We start from the raw sequence: 22605 nt of genomic DNA on the forward strand, positions 1-22605 counted from the left end.
ATTGCGACCATCTGCTGGCTCGACTTCGCAGTAGTCTAGTTACCTCCTACTTGGCTAGCGTCCAGGGTCAGCAGCGACAGGCGCCGGGCCGCGGGCCTTCAGCGAAATGGTCATGGGTTGCTTCAGGAGCAACCGCCATCAAGAAAGAGCTTTGTTTCCAGTTCACGGTCCCGAAAAACTGACAGCCGCTGTTTTCTTACTGCTGAGCTCTTGAACTCCAGCCTGGATGATCTTCGTGCCAAGGCTCCCAACAACTTAAACAAATCAAATATAAGGCTCTATTTGGTTTGATTTACGTGGATCGCGATCATATTTGAGTTGTTTGTATTTGATCAAATCGTCGTCAAATCTCGTCAAATGCCATATATATCCCTAACCCTGACGGCCACCCCCCACTTTTTCTATGCCCCACCTTCCTTTTCTATATTATGCCTCCCTTTTCTATACGCCCTGCCTAGCTCTCTGGCTCTCTAGCTCTCTATGTAGCACTCGTAAAATCGAGAATAGCCAGTTTTATTTTTTTCTGACTAAGCAATTGCTTATATAATCCCAGATCGCCTACACTCTATACAGACCTCCTATACATAGCCCGGATCGCTATCGCCCTGCCTAGACCTCCTACGCCTGCCTAGACCTCCTATATATAGCCTAGATCGCCATCGCCCTACCTAGACCTCCCGCGCCTGCCTAGACCTCCCGCTACAGCCTAGATCGCCATCGCCCTGCCTAGACCTCCCGCCGTAGCCTAGATCGCTATCGCCCTGCCCAGACCTCCCACGCCTACCTAGACCTCCCGCCGTAGCCCAGATCGCCATCGCCCTGCCTAGACCTCCTACGCCTACCCAGACCTCCCGCTATAGCCTAGATCGCTATCGCCCTACCTAGACCTCCTACGCCTACCCAGACCTCCCGCCATAGCCTAGATCGCTATCGCCCTGTCTAGACCTCTACACTTTAGAACTCCCTATCCTATACCTAATTCTTTAAGCATTACAGTATATTAATTAAATCGGTATAAAGCAAATGTCGTTAGTAGCTTATATAGTGTTTAGCGCAACTAAATAGTCGCTTATACTTAGAAGATATAGCTAGGATCGAGAGGTAGTCGAATACTATCCTAGAAAGCTATAGGAACCGCCTAGTATATACTGTCTACCAATCGAATGGCCGTTCTACCTATTTAGGTAGCTTAGAAAGGTAGCTATCGACCTCGTTCTAGTGATCGCTTATATCTTTATAATAGTCGATAGACACTAGGAAGTGTCACTTCCTTAGCTCTCTTAATGTTCTAAACGCTCAATAGAAGGCTCTAGTTCGACTAGTAGCTCTATATAACTATATTACTCTTAAAAACACCGTTTAAATATAGCAAAATAGCTCTTACGCTTATCCTCTAGAAGGTTCTTTTATATCTATCTCATCTTATACCTAGGATATAGGATTATCGTAATCTAGTAAACGGGCGAATCATCGAATAGGCTAATATATTCTTAAAGCTTCGTAATCGCTACTTATACGCCGTTTTAGATAAACTATACCTCTAGAGCTAGCTCGTCGCTTATAACCGTCGTTGTTTGTAAAAAGGGTATACTAGGTAGCTAGGATAGTAGAAGATTAAGCTTATATTCTTCGAACTACAATAGAAGCCTCCTAGATTAGCGTTGTAGCCAATATAATAGCGTTGGTAGCAATAGTATCTCTAATATAGTCGCTGTCTAGGCTAGGCTAAGCCTCTTCTTTAGATTATTAAGTAGAAAGTATATCGTACTAACAATAGTAGATATAGTAGGTCTATTGCCTTTAAACGACTAGGTAATATCTATAAATAGCTTCAATATATCCTTGATATTAGCTAATACTATCTAATCTTAATCAGTTAAAATACTATCCTTTGGAAGCCTATCCTTCTTAGCTATAGATTATAGACAGTAGAGGTCTATAGAGTCCTATAGTCTAATAGTATATTCGATTATTAGGAAGACCGAGTTCTACCTTATATCGTTGTCTACTACCAACTATAGTCTAACGATATCCTCTAGCTTAGTCAAAAGTATATCAAAGTCGTCTATCGCATCCTTATTAGCCTATTTGAACTAGGCTAACTTAATAAAGGTATTACAACGTTGTAGGCTATAGCAGATATAGTGGACAATATAGTAAAGCTTCCTAACTAGCCTAGTACTCTCTTCTTCCTATTCCTTAGTATAGGTTTCGACAAAGGCCTTTATAACGATGTTAACAATATAGCTAAGATAGCAAAGTCGTTGATACTTTCTTATAAGTAGGAACTTAGGCTAGATATAGTTGAGGATCGCTATAATATATATGTCGTTTAAAGAGATATTGTCGTACTAGAAGAAGCTAATATCCTAGGCTAGATCGAAGTCGTTAAGGACCTTTGTAATCTCTATAGCTTATATATCGCTAGAGTACAAGCTATAGAGCTAAACTATATATAATAGCTTTGTCTATAGGTTAAACTAGCTATTAACAAAGTGGACTATAATTATAAGGAGTATATAAGAATTTAGTAAAGTCTAGGTATTAAAGGAGAGATGCTTTATAAACCTTATAGATATAAGTGTCTATTAGCTTCCTTCTCTTAGTATTATAGACCTTATAGATATTAATATCTTCTTAATAGCTTCCTTCTCTTATTGATACCGCTAAACCACCTAATTCTATATTATATTATTGCTCGTTGGAACGAACTTAAGAAGCTCCTAATTAAATAGTCGAAGGAGCTAATGGAAATATATATCTTTAATCGCTATAAAGGGGAGGTCGTTTTGAACGATCTAGGTAATAAGCAATGCCCTAATCGAATTAGCTATTAGCTTGACGACTATAGTATTAGCTATAGCTTACTATAACGCTAAGACTAACGTCTTAGATCTCTTTACTAGCTAGTCCTTTATATTATTATAGCAATTATATTCGTTGGAGAGATAGGCTATAGCACTGCTCGTTGTAGTAGCCTTGAAGGTCTTGTCGTAGTATTTGCAACACTTGGATAGCTCTCCTAGCTTACTATCTATTGCTTTAATAAGGAAATTGCTATAGCTCGCGATCTACGACTTTCGGGGCCTCTTCTTAGCTAGCTAGTCTTCTAGGATATACTGCTTACTATGTAGGACGACCTTGGGCTATTCGGCGATGGAGCTACGAGGCAGTTCTTCAAGGTTGGTGCTAGCCAAGGCTTCCAACTGCTTAGCAACGCTTAGGCGGCTACGTAGCGCATCTATAAGTAGGCCTACAGAGGTCTCAGGCATCGCTGTAGCTATAGCACTTGCTAGGGCAGTCGGTTGGCTCGGTTAAAGACCTTGTAATGCAATACGACTCTATAACTGGCTCCATTTGCATACCAAGCCCAGAGAGTGGGAAAAAACAGGGCGGTTAGCGGTGGCTATGGTGGCTAGATGGCTAGATGGCTGGCTGGCTGGCTGGCTGGCTAGCTGGGCTGGTCTTGGCAAATATGCCAAATCAAACAAATCAAATACTGGGCCGTATTTGATTGCGAATAGGGCCTATTTGCGTTGATTTGCGTTGATTTGATTTGATTTGATTTGGCTGGATTTGAATTGTTGGGAGCCTTGCTTCGTGCTTAACCTCTGACTAGTGCGGGAACTGACACCAACGCCACCAAAGAGGCACTGAGCGATCATGCTAACAAGGTCAGCTAAACGCCAACAAGGCAACCAAGAAATGGACAAGTTCTTTTCGAAAAAGATCACGCTTTTGTGGAATGAGACCTTGGGTTGAGTTCGACCCAAGAGACTCGGGAGCTTTGTCGTTTTCGAAGAGCTTCGACCCTTCCATCCCGTCTCTCATCGCTGACACAATCCACCTATCCATGGATGATTGGTCGCCTGCTGGTCTCGAGAGAAGTGAGCCCCTCGTTAGCTGGGCGAGAGAGCTGGTGCGGCCTGCATTAGTTGCGTAGGTCCTGCAGATCGCAGGACCAGCAGGGCCGACGCCACTCACCCAAGACTCCTTTCTGTCCAACACTCTGCACTTTGCAGAGGCAGAGCAACACGGGGAGTAATAAACTCCCGGGCAACTGGTGTTCACGTTGATTGGCGCTCCCTTGCTCGACTCGCTCCATCTCCCACCCTCGCGAGGATTACTACCAGGTATTGAAGCTTCTGACATTCGGTCACCCGCCAGACGTCTTGATTCTACCTCTGAAGGATGAAATTGAACTGAAAACTGGAGAAAGGCCGGTCGGCTCGTGCCAGGCTCCCGTGGCCTCCTCCTTCCCAAAGCGGCGCAGGCACACCATCATCAATGGCTGCAAGGCTGGCGAGGTGAGGAAGCTGATTGGGTCTTCGTGCCAATTTCCCCACCAGAGCTGAACCACCGAGCTGAATCATCCCTGGCATTGTTGCTCCAGACCTCGCTGTGTGAACGGACAAGTGGTCGAGCACTGCCGCAATGAGCCTTACCTATCATGGCCTGTAGCATGGGCCCGTTGAACAGGAATTGAGGGGCTTGGGAGGCGGTGCAATCTTCGCATTGCGTATAAAAGATCTGGAACAACTCCTATCTGTGCTTATTGCTTTCCAAATGTCGGTCTTGGTGAGGTTTGTTTGCTCGAACGATCTCTCAGCTCACTTCAAGAGGCCGCCCGGCTCTGGAACTGACCGGTTTCCTTTGCAAAAAGCATCGACTGGCTGTTTTGCCCCCCTTCCCCCTCCCCCTCCCCACCCAGGCCGCAAAGGTACCTTCATCGCGAGACCTCTGCGACTCTTCCCTTCCTGCCTCACCTACTATTGCAGAGGCGTCGCTGATGCGTTGCCTGCTTTGCAGGACCGGACATCTCGCTGCTTCACCAAGCCCAAGAGAGGTGCTATCCTCTTGGCGGCCACGTCATTCGCCGACAATGGACCTTCCCCGGTGTTCACCCACGCTTCCCACCTTCGCCGATGAGTGGACGGCACCAATCGCGTTAGGCCCTGCTCGGTGAAGGCGGCACTGACAGGGGGTCGCCGTTCCCGCACTTTTTGAAGCCATTTATGGCCGCCAGACCTTCGCTCCCCACGCACCGTCAACACCGACGCCTTAATCGTGTCGCCGCTTAATGGAAAGGAGGATGCTGTCTCTCTGCCGCACCGGCCAAGTGCCCGGTGTTTTCACGCTATGTTTCCGGGACCGAGCCTGGCTCAGAGCGAAGATGGTACGCGGAGGCCCCACGCCCTCTGCCCGATTATGGAAATTGGAATTTGCATATCGGACCTTCAATCTTGAGGACCTAGAAGCCGACCCGTGAGGGCTCTCTTGTGTTGGTTTGGACGCAACCATCAAGATGGCGAACCACACCCGTCCCTTCTTATGACGGACACAAAGTCTCTTAAGAGAATGCTCCGCCACCCAACTGTGCCTCCCTCGACAAGTTGCGATCCAGTAACACTGCGCTCCGGACAACATCAGCGACTTTCGACATGGCATCTCTCCCCAACTTCCATTCTGGCCCCGTGGCAGTGGCAGGCGTCCCTGATGGCCTCCACGTGCCGGCTGACTGGGAGGATCTCTCGCCAACGACGGCCGTGCCGTACCCTCCCTCGAGCTTGCCGGCAGTGTATTCCACTCCAGATCAGGCGCTGGGGTACTACGAGTATGTCTGCGCGACCCTCGACCCACACAATCTCCCTGCTAACGGATGCATAGAGTTCATGATCCGAGCTTCTGTATCCACGCCAGGCTCCTTTGCGAGGAGCGCTTCGCCACTTTGTCTGCCCAGGTGGCTGATTTGAACGATTACTGCAAGAGGTTCCAATGCCGTTGTGGGCAGACCGCGTGGGGGCGGACCAAATCCTTCTTCGGCAACATCAAGCAGCGCGTGTCAATCAAGCCCCGCAAGAAGTCTCAACACGTTCCTGAAAAGGAACGACAAGCAGAGGATCCCGACTGGGCCAGCGAGGCTCCTTCGCCGTCAGTCACAGAGCTGCCGGTCCCAGTCGGCCCCGCCAAGCTGCCACCCGGCTCTCCTACCATCGCTGAGCTGGCAGCCGGGAGGTTGTCCGCGTGCAGTCCTCGGCTTCAAGCGGGCCAGATCCCGCAGACCGCAAGTTCATTTCACCACTCTGGGGCGTTCGAGCGGTTCGGATGCAACCGTGGGCATGAGCTCGCCGGCCGGTTGACTGTTCACCCCAACACGATGCCCGGCTATCCTACAGATCAAGTTGCCGGAGCCTACGAACTCGCTGGCCAATCGCCAAATGCCGAGTCCCATACTGCACCGCGGTTCCCAAGCCTCGGACACACGCCGTTCTGCAGCGTCTCAACCATGAGCCAGTACAGCGCATCGACGCCGGCTAGTCATTCCTTCGTCTCTCCCCAGTCATCAATCTCGAGCGCTTCCACCTCTTCATCCACGGCTACAACATCTGTCGGGCACGGGGGCCCTCTCTTCGCAGGATATACGACGTCCTCGCCAGTGGAGTATGGCCAGGATGCCAATGACGTTGCACCCTGGCTGAGAGAGCCAGCCGCTGCGCACCAGCCCTCTTGGGATTCGGCAACCACCGCTGCAGAACTTCCTGGTAGTTTGCCAATCTCGGAGCTGGACGCTTCGCAGTCACCCGAGGAGCCGGCGCCTCAGACCACCATGACACACATGCACCCTCCGATTCCCGCGCTGGAGCAGGCGTATGAGGGAGTTCAGTGCACGGAACCCCTGGCGACTGGTGCCGGGGAAGGTTTTGCTCTGGAATCTAACCCATGGCATGCGCCACAAGTGGCGAATGTGGTGAATGGGCTTGAGCCGGCGGCGACCTGGCTTCCCATGGGGTCACCCTTCCAGCCACGAACTTCAGCGTTCCCGTCGGAGCCACTCGCATCTCACCAGAGACGGAACTCGTGGGACTCGACAGCGAGCACCGCGCTCGATGTCTTGATGTCCGACGACTCCTCAGGTGTGGCGCCGCTGGAGACAGCGCAGCCGCCTCCGGCTCCTGCCTTTTTCGATCTCCCAAGCCAGCAACACAACAAACCCGCCAACAGCCAAAGCCGCACCCCGATCAAGCGAAAGAATCCGAAGACCCACCACCACCAGCAGCAGCAGAAGCAGCCGCAGCAACACCAGCAGGAGCGTGTGGGCTGCACGCACTGCGGCTACTTCCCGGACAAGGGACCGGATCAGCGCAAGAAGCTGGCGCGGCACGAACTCACCGACAAGCACCGTCGGAACACGGGGCAGGACGCCGTCGGCGAGGCTGGCCGCTTCCCGTGCCCGAGGTGCAGGACGACGTTCAATCGGCAGGATAACCTGTGGCAGCACGTGCGCAAGAAGCACGGTCGGCATCGGAGCGTCGAGGGCTTGAGGGGCAGGAGGAAAGCGGCCTGGCGGGCGATGGAGCAGTCGCCGCGACTGGGGGTGTTGCTCGCGGAAGTACCTGCGTGATCAATGCAGGGGTGCTGGCGTTGAAATGATGTCTTTGGAAAGGGCTATTTGGCATGGTGCTCTGATTGTGTGCTGAGAAAGTGGTTCCTCTTGCGTGCTGGGCTACGCGTCACACGAAGTATGCTTTTTGGCGGACTTCATTGAAGCGAAGCTTAAAGATGAAGCTCCGTAACAGTGGTTACATACACATAGTGTATGCACTGTAGGAGCGAAGCTAAGCTTCGCTTCATTTACTGGGCAAATCCTCCAGAGTTTTTAGTGTTTCGATTGGTCGAGAGGCCCAAATCATGTGACTTAGCGCGGTTTGTACAGTGCCAATTTCTCTGTAAATTACTGCGCGCTTCGCTTCACACTTACGGGGGCAGACAGTCACCGTAGGGTCTAGTATTCGGTGGTGGCCTTGCTTGTCGTTGGAACCACATGGATTGCCTTGTAATGAGAATGCTATGGAAGCACTGAGGCGCGATGATCCCTCTCTAATTACTCCTACGAACCGTTTGGCTTGCGTGTCCCTGTCCAAGCTTCATGTCTTTGACGCAGAGCCTCCCTCGCTCTCGATTTCTTGTTGTCGCACCGTTCGGCGTTTACTCGCTCCTCTCAAAACCTCTGCTCACAAGTTCTGGGTGCTTCCCCGCCCCCGGGCTGTTCCACAACCGGTTGTATCCGGCTACAGCAACCGGCAAGGGAGGCCTCCCGCACAGGTTACCCCAAAAGGCTCGGTAGGCGCGCCCTGTGTCAACCTTGTTTGTGCAAAAGAACCTTTCCAAGGCGAACCTTTGCGTCGGCACCCCCGGTAGGTATCTTGCACGGTGGTTCGCAATTGTTCGCATTTTCGATGCGAACCAAACAGGCGGACCAACATCGCTGGGTTGCAAAATGACAGTTTCCGCCTTGGGGTGCGCGCTCGTCGTTTCGGTGAAAGCCGGGGACCAGGAGCTGGGATGGTGCAACACCCCCCAGCAGGCAAAATGATCGCCGCCAGCTCTACATGTTATCTTTGAACACAAGACATGCAAATGACTAGCAATCATTGCTGATCAACGTCTCCTTGCCCCTCGGGAGACTGGGGTTCAAAGCGGGGAGTGGAAATGAGAGAGGGTAGAATTGAGGCTGAGAGATGTTGACAAGCAGCGGGGCGAGCTTCCCCACTGCTGATTTGGCGCCAGGCCCCTCCCCAGCTTCTACCGCGCTTGGGCGCGCTTAAGCTGCAGATCTCGCCTCTTCACCCAATGATGCCGGGGGTCAATTTCTGCGGTTGCAGCCGGCAGCCGCGCGAAGACAACACACTGCCACGAGACCGCCAGCAAAAAGGCCTGGGTTATGGTTATCCTCTCCAAACCGGGCGACTGGCGCGACTGGCACGACGCGCTCCTGGACCGGACACGTGAACCGACCTCCAAGACCTGGTCGTCGTCGCCAAGAAGAAACCCGTCGCCGAGATCCTGTCGTGCCGAAGCCCGAGAAACCCAACCGCGCTCGAGCTCTTCCTCTGTCTGCTGGATGCGCTGGCCCCCCACCGCCCGCCAGCAAGTCGCCGTTCCCGTGGTAGATGAGGAGCCCCAGACGGCCACGCCTGCGCAGCACACGGGTCCCCAGGTGGGGGACGAGGCTGAGCGCGTACGATGCCCGTGCGAGGAAATGGCGCAGCCAGTGTCGCAAGCTCGCGACGTTGCGCCGGTGGATTTATTAGCACGTCGATCTCGCGCATGCCTACAGCATTTGAGGGGTGGAGGATGTCCAAGAGCTCGTGGAGACGCTCCGGTCCGTATTCCCGACGGGTCCGGAGAGGACCAATCCAAACGGTACGAGTACGAATGAGCAATCCGCCGTATTATTGCTGCAAGTTGCAGGTCTGGGCCCCAAGATCGATCCCGCACCCACCGTGCTTGAGCTGACGCAAGACGTGCACTTCTGGCACACCTGCACTTCTGGCTTGAGTTTGTGCGGAGCGAAGCTCACTTGCTGCTGGCCCCACGGCGAGAAGCAGCGTGTCTCAGTGCCCATACAGTGCGGATTCCGTGTCCCACCCGCCAGAACAGTGCTGGTATGTTGTGGCCGTGGTTCTGGGCAACAAAGCCACACGCAACGCCAGGCTGACAAAGGCCCGGCTGACATTGACTCGGAAGGCGTCCGAGGTGCCGCAGTGGGCGTATTTGGTCAGCGTGGTCAAGGACGCTGGCGCAGCATAGCTGCGTGCATCTACGGCTTGTCGAGTGAATGAAGCACTGGCGCCGTGTGCACAGAGTGAGCTTAATACCGTGGAAAAACGGCATCTCCATTATTGTCGGAGATGCGTTGGCTCTGGCTGAAGCGCGATAAGCTCGATGCTTTGTCCACACCTATCCCGTTCCTTGCTCAACAACACCCCTGTCGGGTAACTGACCGAGGTTCACAAAGAGTGTCCGCTCTGCTGTGGAACTGGCGCTGCGCGAAGCGTTCGGGTGCATTGATGCCAGCAACTTGGACACGGGAGACAGGGTATCGCCCGAACAAGGCACGTTCACTCTTCCATTTGAGAACATTGCTCATCCCATCCTTTTCTCGGTTCTCGATGAGCATTTCGCAGACCTGCCCAGCCAGCGACCGTTCTCCCCTGGAGCTCAGCAATCTGGGGTCTCTGATTGGCTGCATCGCTGTTTTAGATCCTCAATTGGGCAAGTGAACAAAGACGACCAGCGGCGCCAAGGCATGTGCCGCCAAAAATACTGCGCACACTCCACTAGCCCCTGGCAACCTGGCAAGATCCCGTCTTCTTAAGCGCCCTGTGGAGTAGCGGCTCTGGATCTTGCGATTGTCGCTTGTCGCATCGAATCGGCCGCCCCACCGCCGCGCCGGCGCAACGGGTGACTGGCCCCGCCGGCTGGCGGCTGCTCAAACGGCGCCGGACAGCGCAGAACTGGTTTCGGCGCCTCTCAGCGAATCAGTCCGCCTCGCCAGGGGAGAAGCGCAACCATGCTGCTACAAACAAAACGGTGTGAAATCGCAAAGGGCAAGAGTTTCCTGAGCGAGAGCCACGGGTGGTTCCGATGTTGCGCGATACTTAATCGCTGCATCCCGAATGCATTGTTCCTTTTTTTCGCTTTCTCCATTGTTGTCTGTTGAGCTCGGCGGGCTGCATTGTTTCTCTTTCGGGTCAAGGTTCCTCTGCTTTCTCTTCCATTGTCCCATTCAAGGCGTTCCGGGGTTGCTTTATATCCATTGTATCTTTGTTGCCGGTCAACAACTTAAGAACACCAACTCGTTTCCTAATTTTTGGTTTGAATTTTGAAAACCACAGTCAAAATGGCTATCTTCAAGTTGGCTAAGACCATGCTCACGCGTAAGTTGGAGCCCGAGGGAACACAGCCTCTTTGAGACCATCAGCTAACGCTTTGGCAGCTTCCGGCATGTTTCATTTCCTTCCTTATCTGCTGATCGTCCCGATCATCGTCTTCGAGAGTAAGACACACACCCCTGATTCCAAACTCCCAACCGGCACCGGAGTCGGAACTAACACGCTCGGCAGCACTGTCCCTGACGGGATGCGTCTCGACGTCGCCTGCGATTCCCAACATCTACATTGTCTCGCTGCGGCCGAACAACAACGCCACCGGGACCGCCACGCCCCAGGTCCGCGTCGGCTACTTCGGTAAGCTTTCCCCTTTTCCTCCCCCATGTCGTCTGCCCTGACCCGGTGCCACGAACTAACGCATGCTTTCCCTCCAGGAATCTGCGGCATCAGCGAATCCGGCACACGGTGCCAGTCGGCCTCGGGCCAGTCCGTCGACACGCTCGTGGCCAACCTCTTCCTCAACGGGACCTCTCCCTCTAACAACACCACCACCACCACCCGCGACACCCCCACCACCCGCGACAACACCACCCCGGACACGACCGAAATCACCGACCTAGTCTCCACAGCCCTGGACCTGCAATCGCGCATCTTCATCTCCGTCCTGGCCGGCGCAGCAGTGCTCTTCGTGCTCGGGGTGGCCGCGCTGTTCTTCCTGCGCCGCGACGTGCGCAGCACGGCCGCCTCCTGGGAGGGGCAGCCGCTGCACCCGCGCCGGTCCGCCACCATCCGCCGCGCGACCTACGGCCTGCTGTGCGGGTCGGCCGCGCTCGCGTTCGCCGCCGGCCTCGCCACCACCCAGGCCGCCGGCGCGCTTGAGTATGCGACCGCGGGGATGAGCCATGCGACTGTGCTGATCCATGCTGGGAAGACCATGCAGGTGCTGCAGTGGATTGCGTTCGGGTTTGAGGTGCTCTTTGTCGCGGCTGTGCCGTTCCTCGTGAGGGAGCGCGCGGCGGCCGCGGAGGGCGAGTTTAAGGGCGAGGCTTGAGGGTTTTGAGGGTTGGGTGTGTGGCGGTGGGTTGGCGCGGGGGGTGTATTATAGTTTGGTATATATGCATGCCATCTTTTGGGGGCAATGGTTTTTCATCTCGCGTCCGTAGATCGTAACGGCGTCTCGCAGACCAATGCAGCGGAGTTCTTGGTTTCGTTGGTTGGCGACTTGGATGTGCTAATGTCTCTTGATAGCTGTCTGAAGTTGTCTGCCGCACAGCTGGGCAGACTCCTTACTCTTTTGACGTGTTTTGAAGGAAAGTATTGGACCCGACGGATACTTTGTATTTCTCCTCCCTAAGGAGCAATCGAGGCAAAATTGGCGATGAGAATCAATCCTTTCCAGAGCAGATGATACTGCGGTTCACTATCCGAAGTGTATCTGAAATGTGTTGTGCAGTGGGCACTTGAATCTTTGGCAGGAGTATGGATTTCTTAAACATGGTACCCAAAGGCGTCTATTAATTAATCACCAACCGCCGAGGAGTCCTACGAGGATCGCCACCAAGCTCGAGACGGTCAGCGTACAGCCCACGGTACGATGGACCTCCCTGCCCGGCGCAGCCCCGGTAACCGTCGACTAGAACGAAAATCATTAGCCCATTCCTCGCCCAACATGCACGGCTACTGGAGCTCGACGCACACTTGTAGCAGACGGCAGAGACACAGCAGTCCCCGAGTGCGTCGCATTTGGAGGTGCAGTGATCGCGATGCCAGACGAAGCCGCCGTGGTAGCAGCACCCTGGGCGGTAGTAGTGCCGGACGTCGGGACTGACGCAGTGGCCGAGGTGGATACTACCACAGCGGACCCTGCATTTCCGGATGGGGACGGCGTGGGATTCAGGCCGCAGGCCGAGGCAGCGCTGGTGACGCCGTCGCCGTAGTATTTCCATATGTCATACTGGAGGGCGCATTGGAGACAGGCTTCGTAGTAGCCGACCCAGGTTGCGTTGGTGCAGTGGTTTGAGTCGCGGCCGGCGAGGATGGCGTTGCCTAGATGAATAGGCAGGTGTCAGAGAAGGAAAACTTAGTTGTGTTGCCCGAGAGGGTTGAGATGAGGGGGAAGGGCCCATACCGCAATTGCTGTGGCATTCGTATTCCGGCGTGCCTGGGGCCTGACGACCCAGTATCTGAGCGAGCTCCGCGTTGGCCTGGGGCTGCGCAGCGTGAACAACAAGAGCTGCGAAGGCAGCGAACAACACCGAGAAGCTGAGACGTCGCATGATGGGCAGTGCCGAGGGCGATGAGCGATGGGAAGGTGAGTTCTGGCGTTCAAGGAGAGTGTATGCTGTAAAAAGAGAGACTTTGAAGACTGGCGAGAGTGGGAGGAATTGAGATGGTATTATGGGGGCTGGTAGGTCTAGTTACGCCATATAGCAAGCAGCCGAGGCCCAGTGCATCGTTACATGGTACACATGGCCGACAGACATCGATCGACGAGTGTGACTGGCACAGAACACCGTCAGGGGTCAGGGGTCGCAGATGCAAACGAGATCCCAGTAACACCCCAATACAAGCCCGCGAAAAGCCCGATGCTCCGGAGTTCTCAGCAAAAAAACCCTCCGCTTGCGCCGTGGCGACATGGGGAGCAGCAGCCGAGTACGCGCAGAGATGCTGGGCTGGACACCGAGCACAGCGCACAACCGAGCACAGCGGTGCGACTTCGGGGCCCAACCTGTCATCGTAAAAACGCACACCCCACCCTTTCCCTGATTTTGGCAGGCCGGCAATCAAGTCCTGCAGCCTCTTTGGGAAGCTTGAAAAATGACGCAGCCAATGGCAGTGCGGTATCTGATCTAATCAGCAGCGGGGTTGATGCGCCAAGCCAATTTATCAGATCATCTGATACGTGGTGGCCCAAGGTCGAGAACATCCCACGGCCGGTGCGAGCAAGCTATTGGTGCCGTGAGCACCTTGAGGGCCGCGTCGGAGCTGGAAGGTGTCATCGAATTCCTTGGCGGATGGCGAGATGTGAGAACTCTGTCACCAACAAAGTAGCGCCCCGAAGACGCATTGGGGACACATCGGCCCCGACTCGGACAGCGAGAGTGGCTTCAGCATGTGAGTCAGACACGAGTCGAAAGTGTGCCAGGACTTTGTAACATGACAAATCGTTATAGAAAGGTACCTAATTGTGAGTTACTTTCTTGGCCTGATGCTACCAGAACTGGCACCCGGTTTTGGCATGGCGGTGTGGGACGAAGCGGGAGCACTGGGAAGGAGGGCAGCCGAGAATGGGAATGAAGCGGTGCCAACTGTGTGTTTCTAGGTATATTACCCGCTGCACTGTCCGGCGTTCTGTGTGATCTTGCCGCTGCTCCTCCCCTCTGCGCTGCATGGTATTGTCTGTCTGACCAAAGCCGCTCTTCAACCCAACCCCAAAGACGAGGCCGTGAAAATGGCTTGCGTTCGGCCACTACTGCTTTTGGCCCTGGCAGCCGGCGCTATGGGTACATCCGACGACATGGGCCCTGCCGCCATTATGTGGCCGCCCGACCGCGCCTGGTCCCAGCAGGCTGACAACACTCCTCCGTGCGGCTCCGTTGCCGGTGTCACGAACCGCACGGCCTTTCCGCTGAGTGAGCGGGACAACAAGGACGACGCGCCACTTTGGTTTTACCGGCGTGTTGCTGACTCCATCTTCTAGGCGGCGGTCGCATTGCCTTTGTCGCCCAAGACAACTCCTTCAATCCTGAAATCAGCATTTCGTTCAGCAACGGTACAAACCTATCTCACCCCCACGCCCATTCCTCCCATATGTTTTACTCCTATCCCTGACTCTCCAACAATCTAACTTTTACTACTCCACACCCAGATCCCAAAACTCAATCCGACTTCACCCCTCTAGAGACCTCCCCCGTCCCCGAGCTCTACCCAGGCCACACCTGCCTCTCGGTCCCGGACATCACCACCATCACCAGCCCTAGCGCCAACCAACCCCCTTCCGTCGGCACCAACGCCACCATCCAGATCAAGTACACGGCCGACTTCGACCGTCCGGAGAACCAGACCTTCTACGCCTGCGCCGACATCACCTTCGTCGCCGCGTCCGCCTTCAACCCGGCCTCGGTGCCCTGCTTCAACGCGACCGAGCAGGTCGAGGTGCCCGCGCCGACGGCGACCGGCGTCATCCCGACGGACCTGCCGGGCCACGGGGAAGGCGACGGCGGGACGCCGCCGCTGGTGGCGCCGAGCGCTGCCGTCTCGACCGGCAGTGGGGGTGGCGCGGCGGCCCCGCTGTCCAAGGGGGCGATCGCGGGCGCGGTGGTCGGGTCCGTGCTCGGGTTCGCGCTGGTGGTCGGGCTGGCCCTGCTGTTGTACAGGGAGAGGGAGAGGCGGAAGAGGGTGGTGCGGCAGAGGGATTCGGCGAGGGCGGTCAAGTGGGTTGGGGAGGAGGCGCGGAGCGTCGGGACGGCGTCGGCCGAGGGGGAGAGTATCCGGCTGGGGAATGTGGCGCCGCGGGAGTAAGAGAGGGTGGTTCAAGGGGGGATGGCGCTTGATTGTTCCTATGGAATGGACACGTATGGAAATGTTTAACGATGTTCAATTTCGTTCCTGGAGCTCCTGCTTGTCAAGATTCATCCCACAACTTGGGTCGCCCTGTTGGGAAACTTACGTTTAATTTTGTCGTTGTTCTACTCCCTTTTTGAGCCTATCTGACTCGACCATTCCCCCCCCCCCCCTCCTCATATTTGTTTTGTCCTTCTTTTCTTTATATCCCCTCTATTCATCCAGTACTCTTTCCCGCCTCTCCTCAGTCTCCTGCTTGCGTTCCCCATTCTTCCCTAGCTCCCTTTCTTGCGATTCAACGTCTCACCCTCATGGCATATAATTCCAGCGCATCCGTAATCCATGCAGCCTCACCCTCCACTCCTCCCACTTACTACGTCATCGGCCATCAATTTCAACATCCCGGAATATCACACGGCTTCTGCATACAGCCTAAGACGGGCTACCAGTGACTGCCACTCTGCATATCAGCAACGTTTAACGTTATGCCCGCCGGGGTCCTCCGCCCCACCCATCAGCCGCACCAATCTCACGCCTGGCTTCACCTTCCAGCCGGTTACCTCGTTCTGTTCACTCCTTCTGTGTACACAGAGTCCCTGCTGTCTGACTGCTACCTCCAGGCTCCCGGCCCCTGCCAGCTACTACGCATACCGTGTACCTGTGTTCATCATTCTGGCTGCAAGCTCGAAGATGCGCAGCAGGTGTACCCCGTAGTGAGCGGCTTCAGCTCTTCAATGCAGGAATACAACCGAATGGCGGATTCTAAATGATCTGAGATCCCGGCCCACGAGATCCAGCAACGCCACTTACAACGGCTAGCTTCCAGCCCCGGAGCCGGGGTTTCCATATACACTAGTGTCTATTCGCAGGCTTTTTCGGCTCTCGCTGGCGCAAGCAAGTCCTCCCGATGCCACTCCCGACGATGGGCGGAAAACATCCATCTGCGCCTTGACCCAACGCGGGTGTAATTGGCTGAGTGCCGGGTAGATCAGCGACCCCACCACCCAGAATATTAAAGGACCAGCCAGACCTTTACCCTGCGGCAGTGTACTTCGTACACTATGTTGACCATGGTAGCAGCGGCCAAGCCGCCGCCAGATGAAAGCCGTGCCGTTCCCCACACTATTAACCGCAGCCACCCCCAGGTACCAAACTGCGCAGGAGAGCGGCACCGGCATTCGTTAGTTATAACTACTGTGTACGGAATACACAAGGGCCGGGGGCGTTGCCAAGCAAAGGACACACCCGTTTCAGCCCCAACCGGCAGCGCTTAATGGCAGTTTGCCATACTAGGGTCTCGACATCGCGCTAAAGAGCGCCTCATTGTGATCTTGTATGTGGGTTGCGTGCTGCTCTCGTCGGCACGATCCTCGGCTTCTCTATTCAGAAGTCACCTCTTCTCTACCCGAAGGTTGTGTCGGGCAGGAAAATGAAGGGCATGCACCAAGCGTACCGCAGTATGTACCCCGGACGCCGAGCAATATATCTGGGTAAATGCCGATGAATCAAGGCACAGCGTCAATCCGCAGCGCTGTACCGGGTCACAAGCTTCGCTGCATAGTATTAACCCCATGTGGTATTGCGATCTTCCCCGGTCCAGCCACTGCACCGATCCGCCTCCCTGGCAGCCGCGGGGCAGCCGGGGGGCGGCCGAGGTGGAGCCGCCACGCCATATTACCGAATAGAGTGCCGGCCGCCGGGTAAATGCGCCTTGAAACAGCCGCCAGCCCTCCGCCATCTACGAGTAACACAGCAACCGTGACCCTGGGTTCAGCGTCACCAGCACCCAGCAATCCGTGCGCCGCGGAAGCACGAATCTGGAAATGTGTGGAAGCTTCAGCTCCGAAGATCGTGCGTCATGGCGATCATGAACATGGGCGCCACAGCTTTCGCGGTTTCGCCATCGTGTATAAGAGGAACGCTTTCGCGCTCCTCCCCTTCAGCTGAAGAAGATCCAGAGCAGCCCACCAGGCCACGACTCAGTCAGCTCAGCTCAGCTCTTCTAGAGTCCTTCCTAGACAGCCAACATCGCCAACATGGTTTCCTTCACCTACCTGGCTCTTCTTGCCTCGTCGGTCCTCGGCGCCGTTGCCGCCCCGGCCGCCGAGCCTGCTGGCGCTGACCTGCCCGACTTCGAGTTCAACATCGAGGCTCGCAACCTCACCCGCCGCCAGGACTACAACCAGAACTGGAAGGGCGGCGGCGGCAGCGTCCAGTACTCGGCTACGAGCAACGGCTACTCGGTCACCTTCTCGGGCGCTGGCGACTTCGTCGTCGGCAAGGGTTGGAGGACTGGCAGTGCTTCCCGGTAAGACTGAGCGCCCTGTCATTTCTTCCTCGTTTCACCCAAAACGAACCGCATACTGACGGGCTACCCCCCTTTTTCAGGACCATCAAATACCAGGGCAACACGCAGGCCCAGGCCGGCACGGTCCTGCTCTCGGTCTACGGCTGGTCGCGCAACCCGCTGGTGGAGTACTACGTGCAGCAGTACACGTCGAACGGGCAGGGCTCGGCGCAGGGCCAGAAGCTGGGCACGTACGAGAGCGACGGGGCGACGTACGAGATCTGGAAGCACCAGCAGGTCAACCAGCCCTCGATCGAGGGCACCTCGACCTTCTGGCAGTACATCTCCAACCGCGTCAGCGGCTCGGCCCCCACCAGCGGCACCGTCACCATGGCCAACCACATCAACGCCTGGAAGCAGCACGGCCTCAACCTCGGCCAGCTCGACTACCAGGTCCTCGCCACCGAGGGCTGGGGCGGCGCCAGCGGCAGCTCGAGCTACACCATCAGCGGCTAAGCGGAGTCGTCTCGGGCTGTCCACGTCTCCTGGGCTTTTCCTCGGGCGTGTGGATCTCAGAGCTTCGCAATTTGAGGCCATCATGGTAAAAAAAATTGCAAAGGCGGGGGAATAAGGGGTTGGAGGGTGGACTGGCTAGGATAGGATACTTCGCTTCTGCAAGCAGCCTCTTTGAGACTCGATGTCAATATAGGAGACTCAATTATATGAATTCCGTGTTTTTTTTTTTTTTTTTCTTGCGCCTGTTCCCCGCAACAACCCCCTGGCGGAAGAGCACTGTATTGGCTTGCCACGCGGTCACCGTCCTTGCTATCCATCCGCCCCCGTCCCCAGCCGCGCGAATCGGCGCTGTAGATGCAGACAGGGCGTTGATGCTTAACGTTCTATTCCAAAAAAAGGCCAAGCCTCGGCAGACGGCTGTTCGCATTTAGGCACTTGATTTAGCCCTGATCCAAACAGCAGCGCGGTGCCAGGGTAGCATCGCCGGCAATGAGAGGACCCCTGCGATGGACGTGAGGGGCTGATTTCGCCAGACGCATCTTCTGCGATCACCTTTAGTTATAATCCCGGTTTCTGGCACCGACGTCCGGGTGGCTCACTGCCTTTCATTCATTTTCAGTCAAGATCGACATGCAGGAAGGAAAAGCATGCGGATGGACCGGCAATCTCGCCGGTTAAAGACTTGATTATGGCCCGCAAGAATGGTTCGATATAGCTAATCAGGTACGAATGAGCTGCAGTAGGTCAATCGTACAAAAATAGATCTAGGTGAAGATCTTTACTAGGTAGGGCTCCGAATCTGAATCCATGGCGCAGGGAGGAACAGAGGGTAAGCGTAGCTGTGTTTACATCTAGGAGGTACTATGCGGTAAAGAACAGAAAAAAGGGAAAGTGCAAGAAAAAAAAATCAAAAAGCTACCCGACTTGCACCGTGAGGATGGAGTCGGTTACGAAAAACCCAGAAGGATTTTGACTTCATCAGCCGAAGCCGTGCTTTCATTTGGACAGCTGGCGACCTGCCGCAGTAGACCGTCGGGCCACCACGAGGAGCAGGTCGTTTGGATGTAGAGCTCGCCGACTTGCACCGTGAGGATGGAGCCGGTTACGAAAAACCCGCGGAGGGGTTTTTGCTTCATCAGCCGAAACACTCTGCTTTGACTCGAACTCGCGGCCTCTCAGCTTGCAAGCAAGCCGGGCTTGTTGAGAACGGACAGCTGGCCTCCCGCGGTAAACCGTTAGGCCACCGCGGGAGGTTGTTGGATTGTGCACATGCCGAACTCCTATATCAATTGCTAGCCAGCTGGCTGGCTGCCATCAGTCCTAATTCCGCCCCCAGGAAACTCGCCAGCAGCACAGAACTGACGGCACCCCCCGTCTGTAATTTATCGGACTCTGAATCGAGAACCATGTGACTGCATCGACCACAACTACAACTGATCCTCAGTCTTTTCCCTAACAGCCAGCTCTCGAACCGGCAGCGCACCCTGCAACAACGCATTCCGACCCAGCTCAAACATCCTCTCGGCTGGCGGGTTTGAGCAGCAGGGCCCGGTGAGTTAGCTAGCAAGCCAGCGAGCTTCGACGGGAGAGGGGAGGATTTGGAGAAGGAAGGATAGGGGGAGCTGCCCACCACTGGTGTTGCGAAAGCGCAGGAACCGGAACCCGTTGGGGTAGTGGTACACCCTGCGTCGGCCGCTCGCGTCGAGCTGGATAAGCCACGTGGGCGAGGCGAAGGTCGGGACTTGCGATGGCGGCGGGGCGAAGAAGGTGTCGGGCACTTGGATAGTTCGAGGAACATGGGCGTTAGCAGCTGAGAGTAAAGGAACGGCGAAGGGGGAGGCATGGCCCTTAGGGCTGTACGTACGGACTTGGGTCAGGACGGTGCACCGGTTCCGGCTGGTGACGATGAGGCGGTGTCGGCCGTCGTCTCGGCTGCGGGTTATCAGCAGCTCCGCGTCGGAGATGGCGGCGACTTCGCATTCCACCTCGGTCGCTTGTCTGCGATCGAGGACGCTGTCAGTAGGTGTGGTGACCCCCTGAGTCTCGACACGAACGGAGGAAGGAAGGGGGGGGGACTCACAAATGCAACGCAACTGTTTCGTCTGGCCGCGGAGATTGCAGACTGGTGATGAAGAGCTCCATCCGCATGTCTTCGAGCCGTTGGTGAAGCGTCTTGGCAGCTGCTCTGGAATTAGGCTGTTTGTTCTTCCATCGCCGGGCGCGGGTCGGGAGTCTAAGTGCTTGCCTTCCAATGTGGTCATGTGGAACACCACGTCCACTTTCTCCAAGCGATGAACCTGCTGGTCTTGGATGTAACTCTGGAACTCTACCGTTTGGATCACCACGCGGGCCTCATTCTCCTCCGTCTTGATGCTTGTGGAATGGTGTACTGGCAACCGAGCAAAGAAAGGTTAATACCGAGGGGCGCAGCTGACTGAGCCACTGCTGGGGAATGGGTTGGGAACGGTAAGCACGTACAGTGGACAACGCTCTTAGTGACGTCGGCGGGCTCATCTGCGTTCTCCTTTGCGTAGTAGATCCACAGCTCAGCGTGAGCCAGGCTAGGATCATTGTACCGCTCGAGGGCATTTCCCAGCTCTTGGTAGTTGAGGAGACTAAGTCCTTCCACATTGGGCTTGGACAGCTGCCTGTGTCCCATGCGGAATGCAACGGCGTCGATGGATTTGTGAAGATTTTTTACGTCGCTAGGGAGCCATTAAATATAGGTACACTGTCAGCCGGCAAACTTGCTTGTTACAACACGACCACGTACCCCTGAATGTTCAAGGCCCGGACATGTTTCCCGTCCGGCGAGACGTGCACCAGCATGTTGCTTATGCCCTGTTGTAGCATGGCACTCGCTTGCATGTGGGCTAGGCGTCGGATGAAGGATTCCTCGAGCTCACACATGTCTAGTATCGAGCAGGAGTGAGCGATGCAGCGAGGGGACGCTCGTTCGTAAGAAGGACTCACCGGCTGGCGCGACATTCCTGATGAGTACGGTCACCATCTCATTTGTTGACCTATCAAGCGCTTTGAATAACGTCCAAACTGCTGCGTCTCCTGTCTGACGGAAGGGGAAGCTAAGTTGCGACACTGGCAAAAGTAGTGTAAGCACCCTTCTGCACCTCAATGTTTATCCTGTCCCTTTCAAGAAAAGGTGTAGACAATATTAACTTACGTGCGATGTTCTCGACCCTGGGGTGGGCTGACCCGTTCTCCGGATTCGCGGCCGTCCGCTTACACCCGCACAGAAACAGTTGGGATGAGCCCGGCTCTGCCCAGCCATCGTGCAGGCGAGCTTCGGCGCACAGGAGCTGAGGGGCCCCATTCTCCATGACATGTATCTCGAAGGAAATGGGCTGAACGGCCCCTTGCAGCCCCATCTCAGTCTGTTCCATCTCAGTCGGTTTTCGCTCTGGTGGAAGTCTGGGCGGGCTAGTCGTTGTGTTCTTTAGATTTTGCGCCCACCAGGAGTATATCTCCTTCATCATGCTAGAGCTTTCTCTCAGGCTGTCCTCGATCCGCGATGTCCGCGAGCTAGTCAAGCAACGATGGCGGTCAGTGTACGGCTCAACCTTCCAATGCTCACAACACCATGAAGTTTCCCATGGTCGCACCTCACGATGATGCCCAAGACCAGATCTAAGCTATTTGTGTGGACCATCAACTGGCTTCGCAGCGCAGCCAAGTCGCCAGCCTGGGTCGTCCACTCGATCTTCCTGTAATTCTTGAGCAGCTCGGCGCTCCATCGGCGAAGCCGTGATTCTTCCGGGTCCTTGTCCTTCGGGCCGGCGGCGACAATGCTGTACCGATCCACAATACCCTCCAGGTGCTTGAGGGTCTCGCGGCAGTTGTCGAGGATGCCCGTCACGGTCCGCAACCCGTCCCGTTCACCGTTCCGGAAGCGGGCAGGAAGGTCCGCTGGATCGACGGTAACATCGCCGCCGCACACGTCTTTGAAGGCGGCCAGGGCGGCGCTGAGTGAGTACAGCTGGTTCTCGACCTCGCGGAACTCGCGCGGAGCCGAGTGGCGGCCCTTGGTAAAGGCGTGGGCGACCCGCCAGGCGATCTTGGACATGGCAACCACGTCGCCAAAGGACACGGGGGACGCCATGCTGGCGATGAAGTTGGCGAGACAATGGCCGCTTGCTGAACTGCTGGAGTGCCCTGAGTAACGGGCACATAACAACGGAAGAGCGGAAGAATCGCCAAGTCCTCCCACGGTGCACTATATGCAGATTATGAGTCGTTGTAGGCAATCTTCGCCCGCAGTCACGAGAGACGGCCCTGAGACATGTCGATGATGGTTGCCTGGGGCGCAGCTCGTGCACAGCCATGCAGTCGAGGCCTCTCGGCTTCGGCCGGTCGAGGTCATTGGCTCTCAGCGATAGCCGCTGCAGCTTGTCGGTTCACCGAAGTTCAGCTGGCCCGTCCTACTAACTGCCTTGGGGAGCTTGGCGCGTTCGCTAGTTACACTTACCAATGCTCGGTCAGCTGAGTTACTAATACCTGTTGCGAGTGTGGGAGGGTAATCTGCTGTGTTCGACGGGATAAAAGATATGA

At 55.5% G+C, this 22605-nt stretch overlaps 7 protein-coding genes across 7 annotated transcripts; 4 read left to right on the forward strand and 3 right to left on the reverse strand.

The window, feature by feature from the left end:
• Nucleotides 1-6754: 6754 nt before the first annotated feature.
• On the forward strand, nt 6755-7712 carry THITE_2107791 (uncharacterized protein). Its single transcript, XM_003649252.1, has one exon. It carries the CDS (start codon nt 6785-6787, stop codon nt 7400-7402), a length of 618 nt encoding a protein of 205 aa, XP_003649300.1. The 5' UTR covers nt 6755-6784; the 3' UTR covers nt 7403-7712.
• Nucleotides 7713-8583: 871 nt separating this feature from the next.
• Nucleotides 8584-10033, reverse strand: THITE_112699 (uncharacterized protein; the record flags this gene model as incomplete). The annotated part of the gene is made up of 3 exons (XM_003649253.1): nt 8584-9112; nt 9409-9627; nt 9786-10033. 3 exons carry the CDS (start codon nt 10031-10033, stop codon nt 8584-8586), a joined length of 996 nt encoding a protein of 331 aa, XP_003649301.1.
• A 651-nt stretch (nt 10034-10684) lies between these two features.
• On the forward strand, nt 10685-11724 carry THITE_112700 (uncharacterized protein; the record flags this gene model as incomplete). Its single annotated transcript, XM_003649254.1, has 4 exons — nt 10685-10721; nt 10781-10840; nt 10908-11030; nt 11108-11724. 4 exons carry the CDS (start codon nt 10685-10687, stop codon nt 11722-11724), a joined length of 837 nt encoding a protein of 278 aa, XP_003649302.1.
• A 387-nt stretch (nt 11725-12111) lies between these two features.
• On the reverse strand, nt 12112-13040 carry THITE_2107793 (uncharacterized protein). The gene is made up of 3 exons (XM_003649255.1): nt 12802-13040; nt 12370-12719; nt 12112-12306 (listed from the first exon to the last, which is right to left on the reverse strand). Exons 1-3 carry the CDS (start codon nt 12947-12949, stop codon nt 12196-12198), a joined length of 609 nt encoding a protein of 202 aa, XP_003649303.1. The 5' UTR covers nt 12950-13040; the 3' UTR covers nt 12112-12195.
• Nucleotides 13041-14017: 977 nt separating this feature from the next.
• On the forward strand, nt 14018-15402 carry THITE_2107797 (uncharacterized protein). The gene is made up of 3 exons (XM_003649256.1): nt 14018-14305; nt 14374-14445; nt 14542-15402. The coding sequence occupies exons 1-3, from the start codon at nt 14125-14127 to the stop codon at nt 15192-15194; spliced, it is 906 nt and encodes a 301-aa protein (XP_003649304.1). The 5' UTR covers nt 14018-14124; the 3' UTR covers nt 15195-15402.
• A 1565-nt stretch (nt 15403-16967) lies between these two features.
• THITE_2107799 (glycoside hydrolase family 11 protein) lies at nt 16968-18280 on the forward strand. Its single transcript, XM_003649257.1, has 2 exons — nt 16968-17544; nt 17625-18280. The coding sequence occupies exons 1-2, from the start codon at nt 17273-17275 to the stop codon at nt 18037-18039; spliced, it is 687 nt and encodes a 228-aa protein (XP_003649305.1). The 5' UTR covers nt 16968-17272; the 3' UTR covers nt 18040-18280.
• A 1186-nt stretch (nt 18281-19466) lies between these two features.
• Nucleotides 19467-22120, reverse strand: THITE_2141171 (uncharacterized protein; the record flags this gene model as incomplete). The annotated part of the gene is made up of 9 exons (XM_003649258.1): nt 19467-19564; nt 19670-19816; nt 19904-20037; nt 20120-20219; nt 20518-20744; nt 20813-20951; nt 21013-21135; nt 21221-21579; nt 21660-22120. The coding sequence occupies 9 exons, from the start codon at nt 22118-22120 to the stop codon at nt 19467-19469; spliced, it is 1788 nt and encodes a 595-aa protein (XP_003649306.1).
• Nucleotides 22121-22605: the final 485 nt, after the last annotated feature.

This window comes from Thermothielavioides terrestris, chromosome 1 (genome assembly GCF_000226115.1).
Source record: "Thermothielavioides terrestris NRRL 8126 chromosome 1, complete sequence".
NCBI lineage: Eukaryota > Fungi > Ascomycota > Sordariomycetes > Sordariales > Chaetomiaceae > Thermothielavioides > Thermothielavioides terrestris.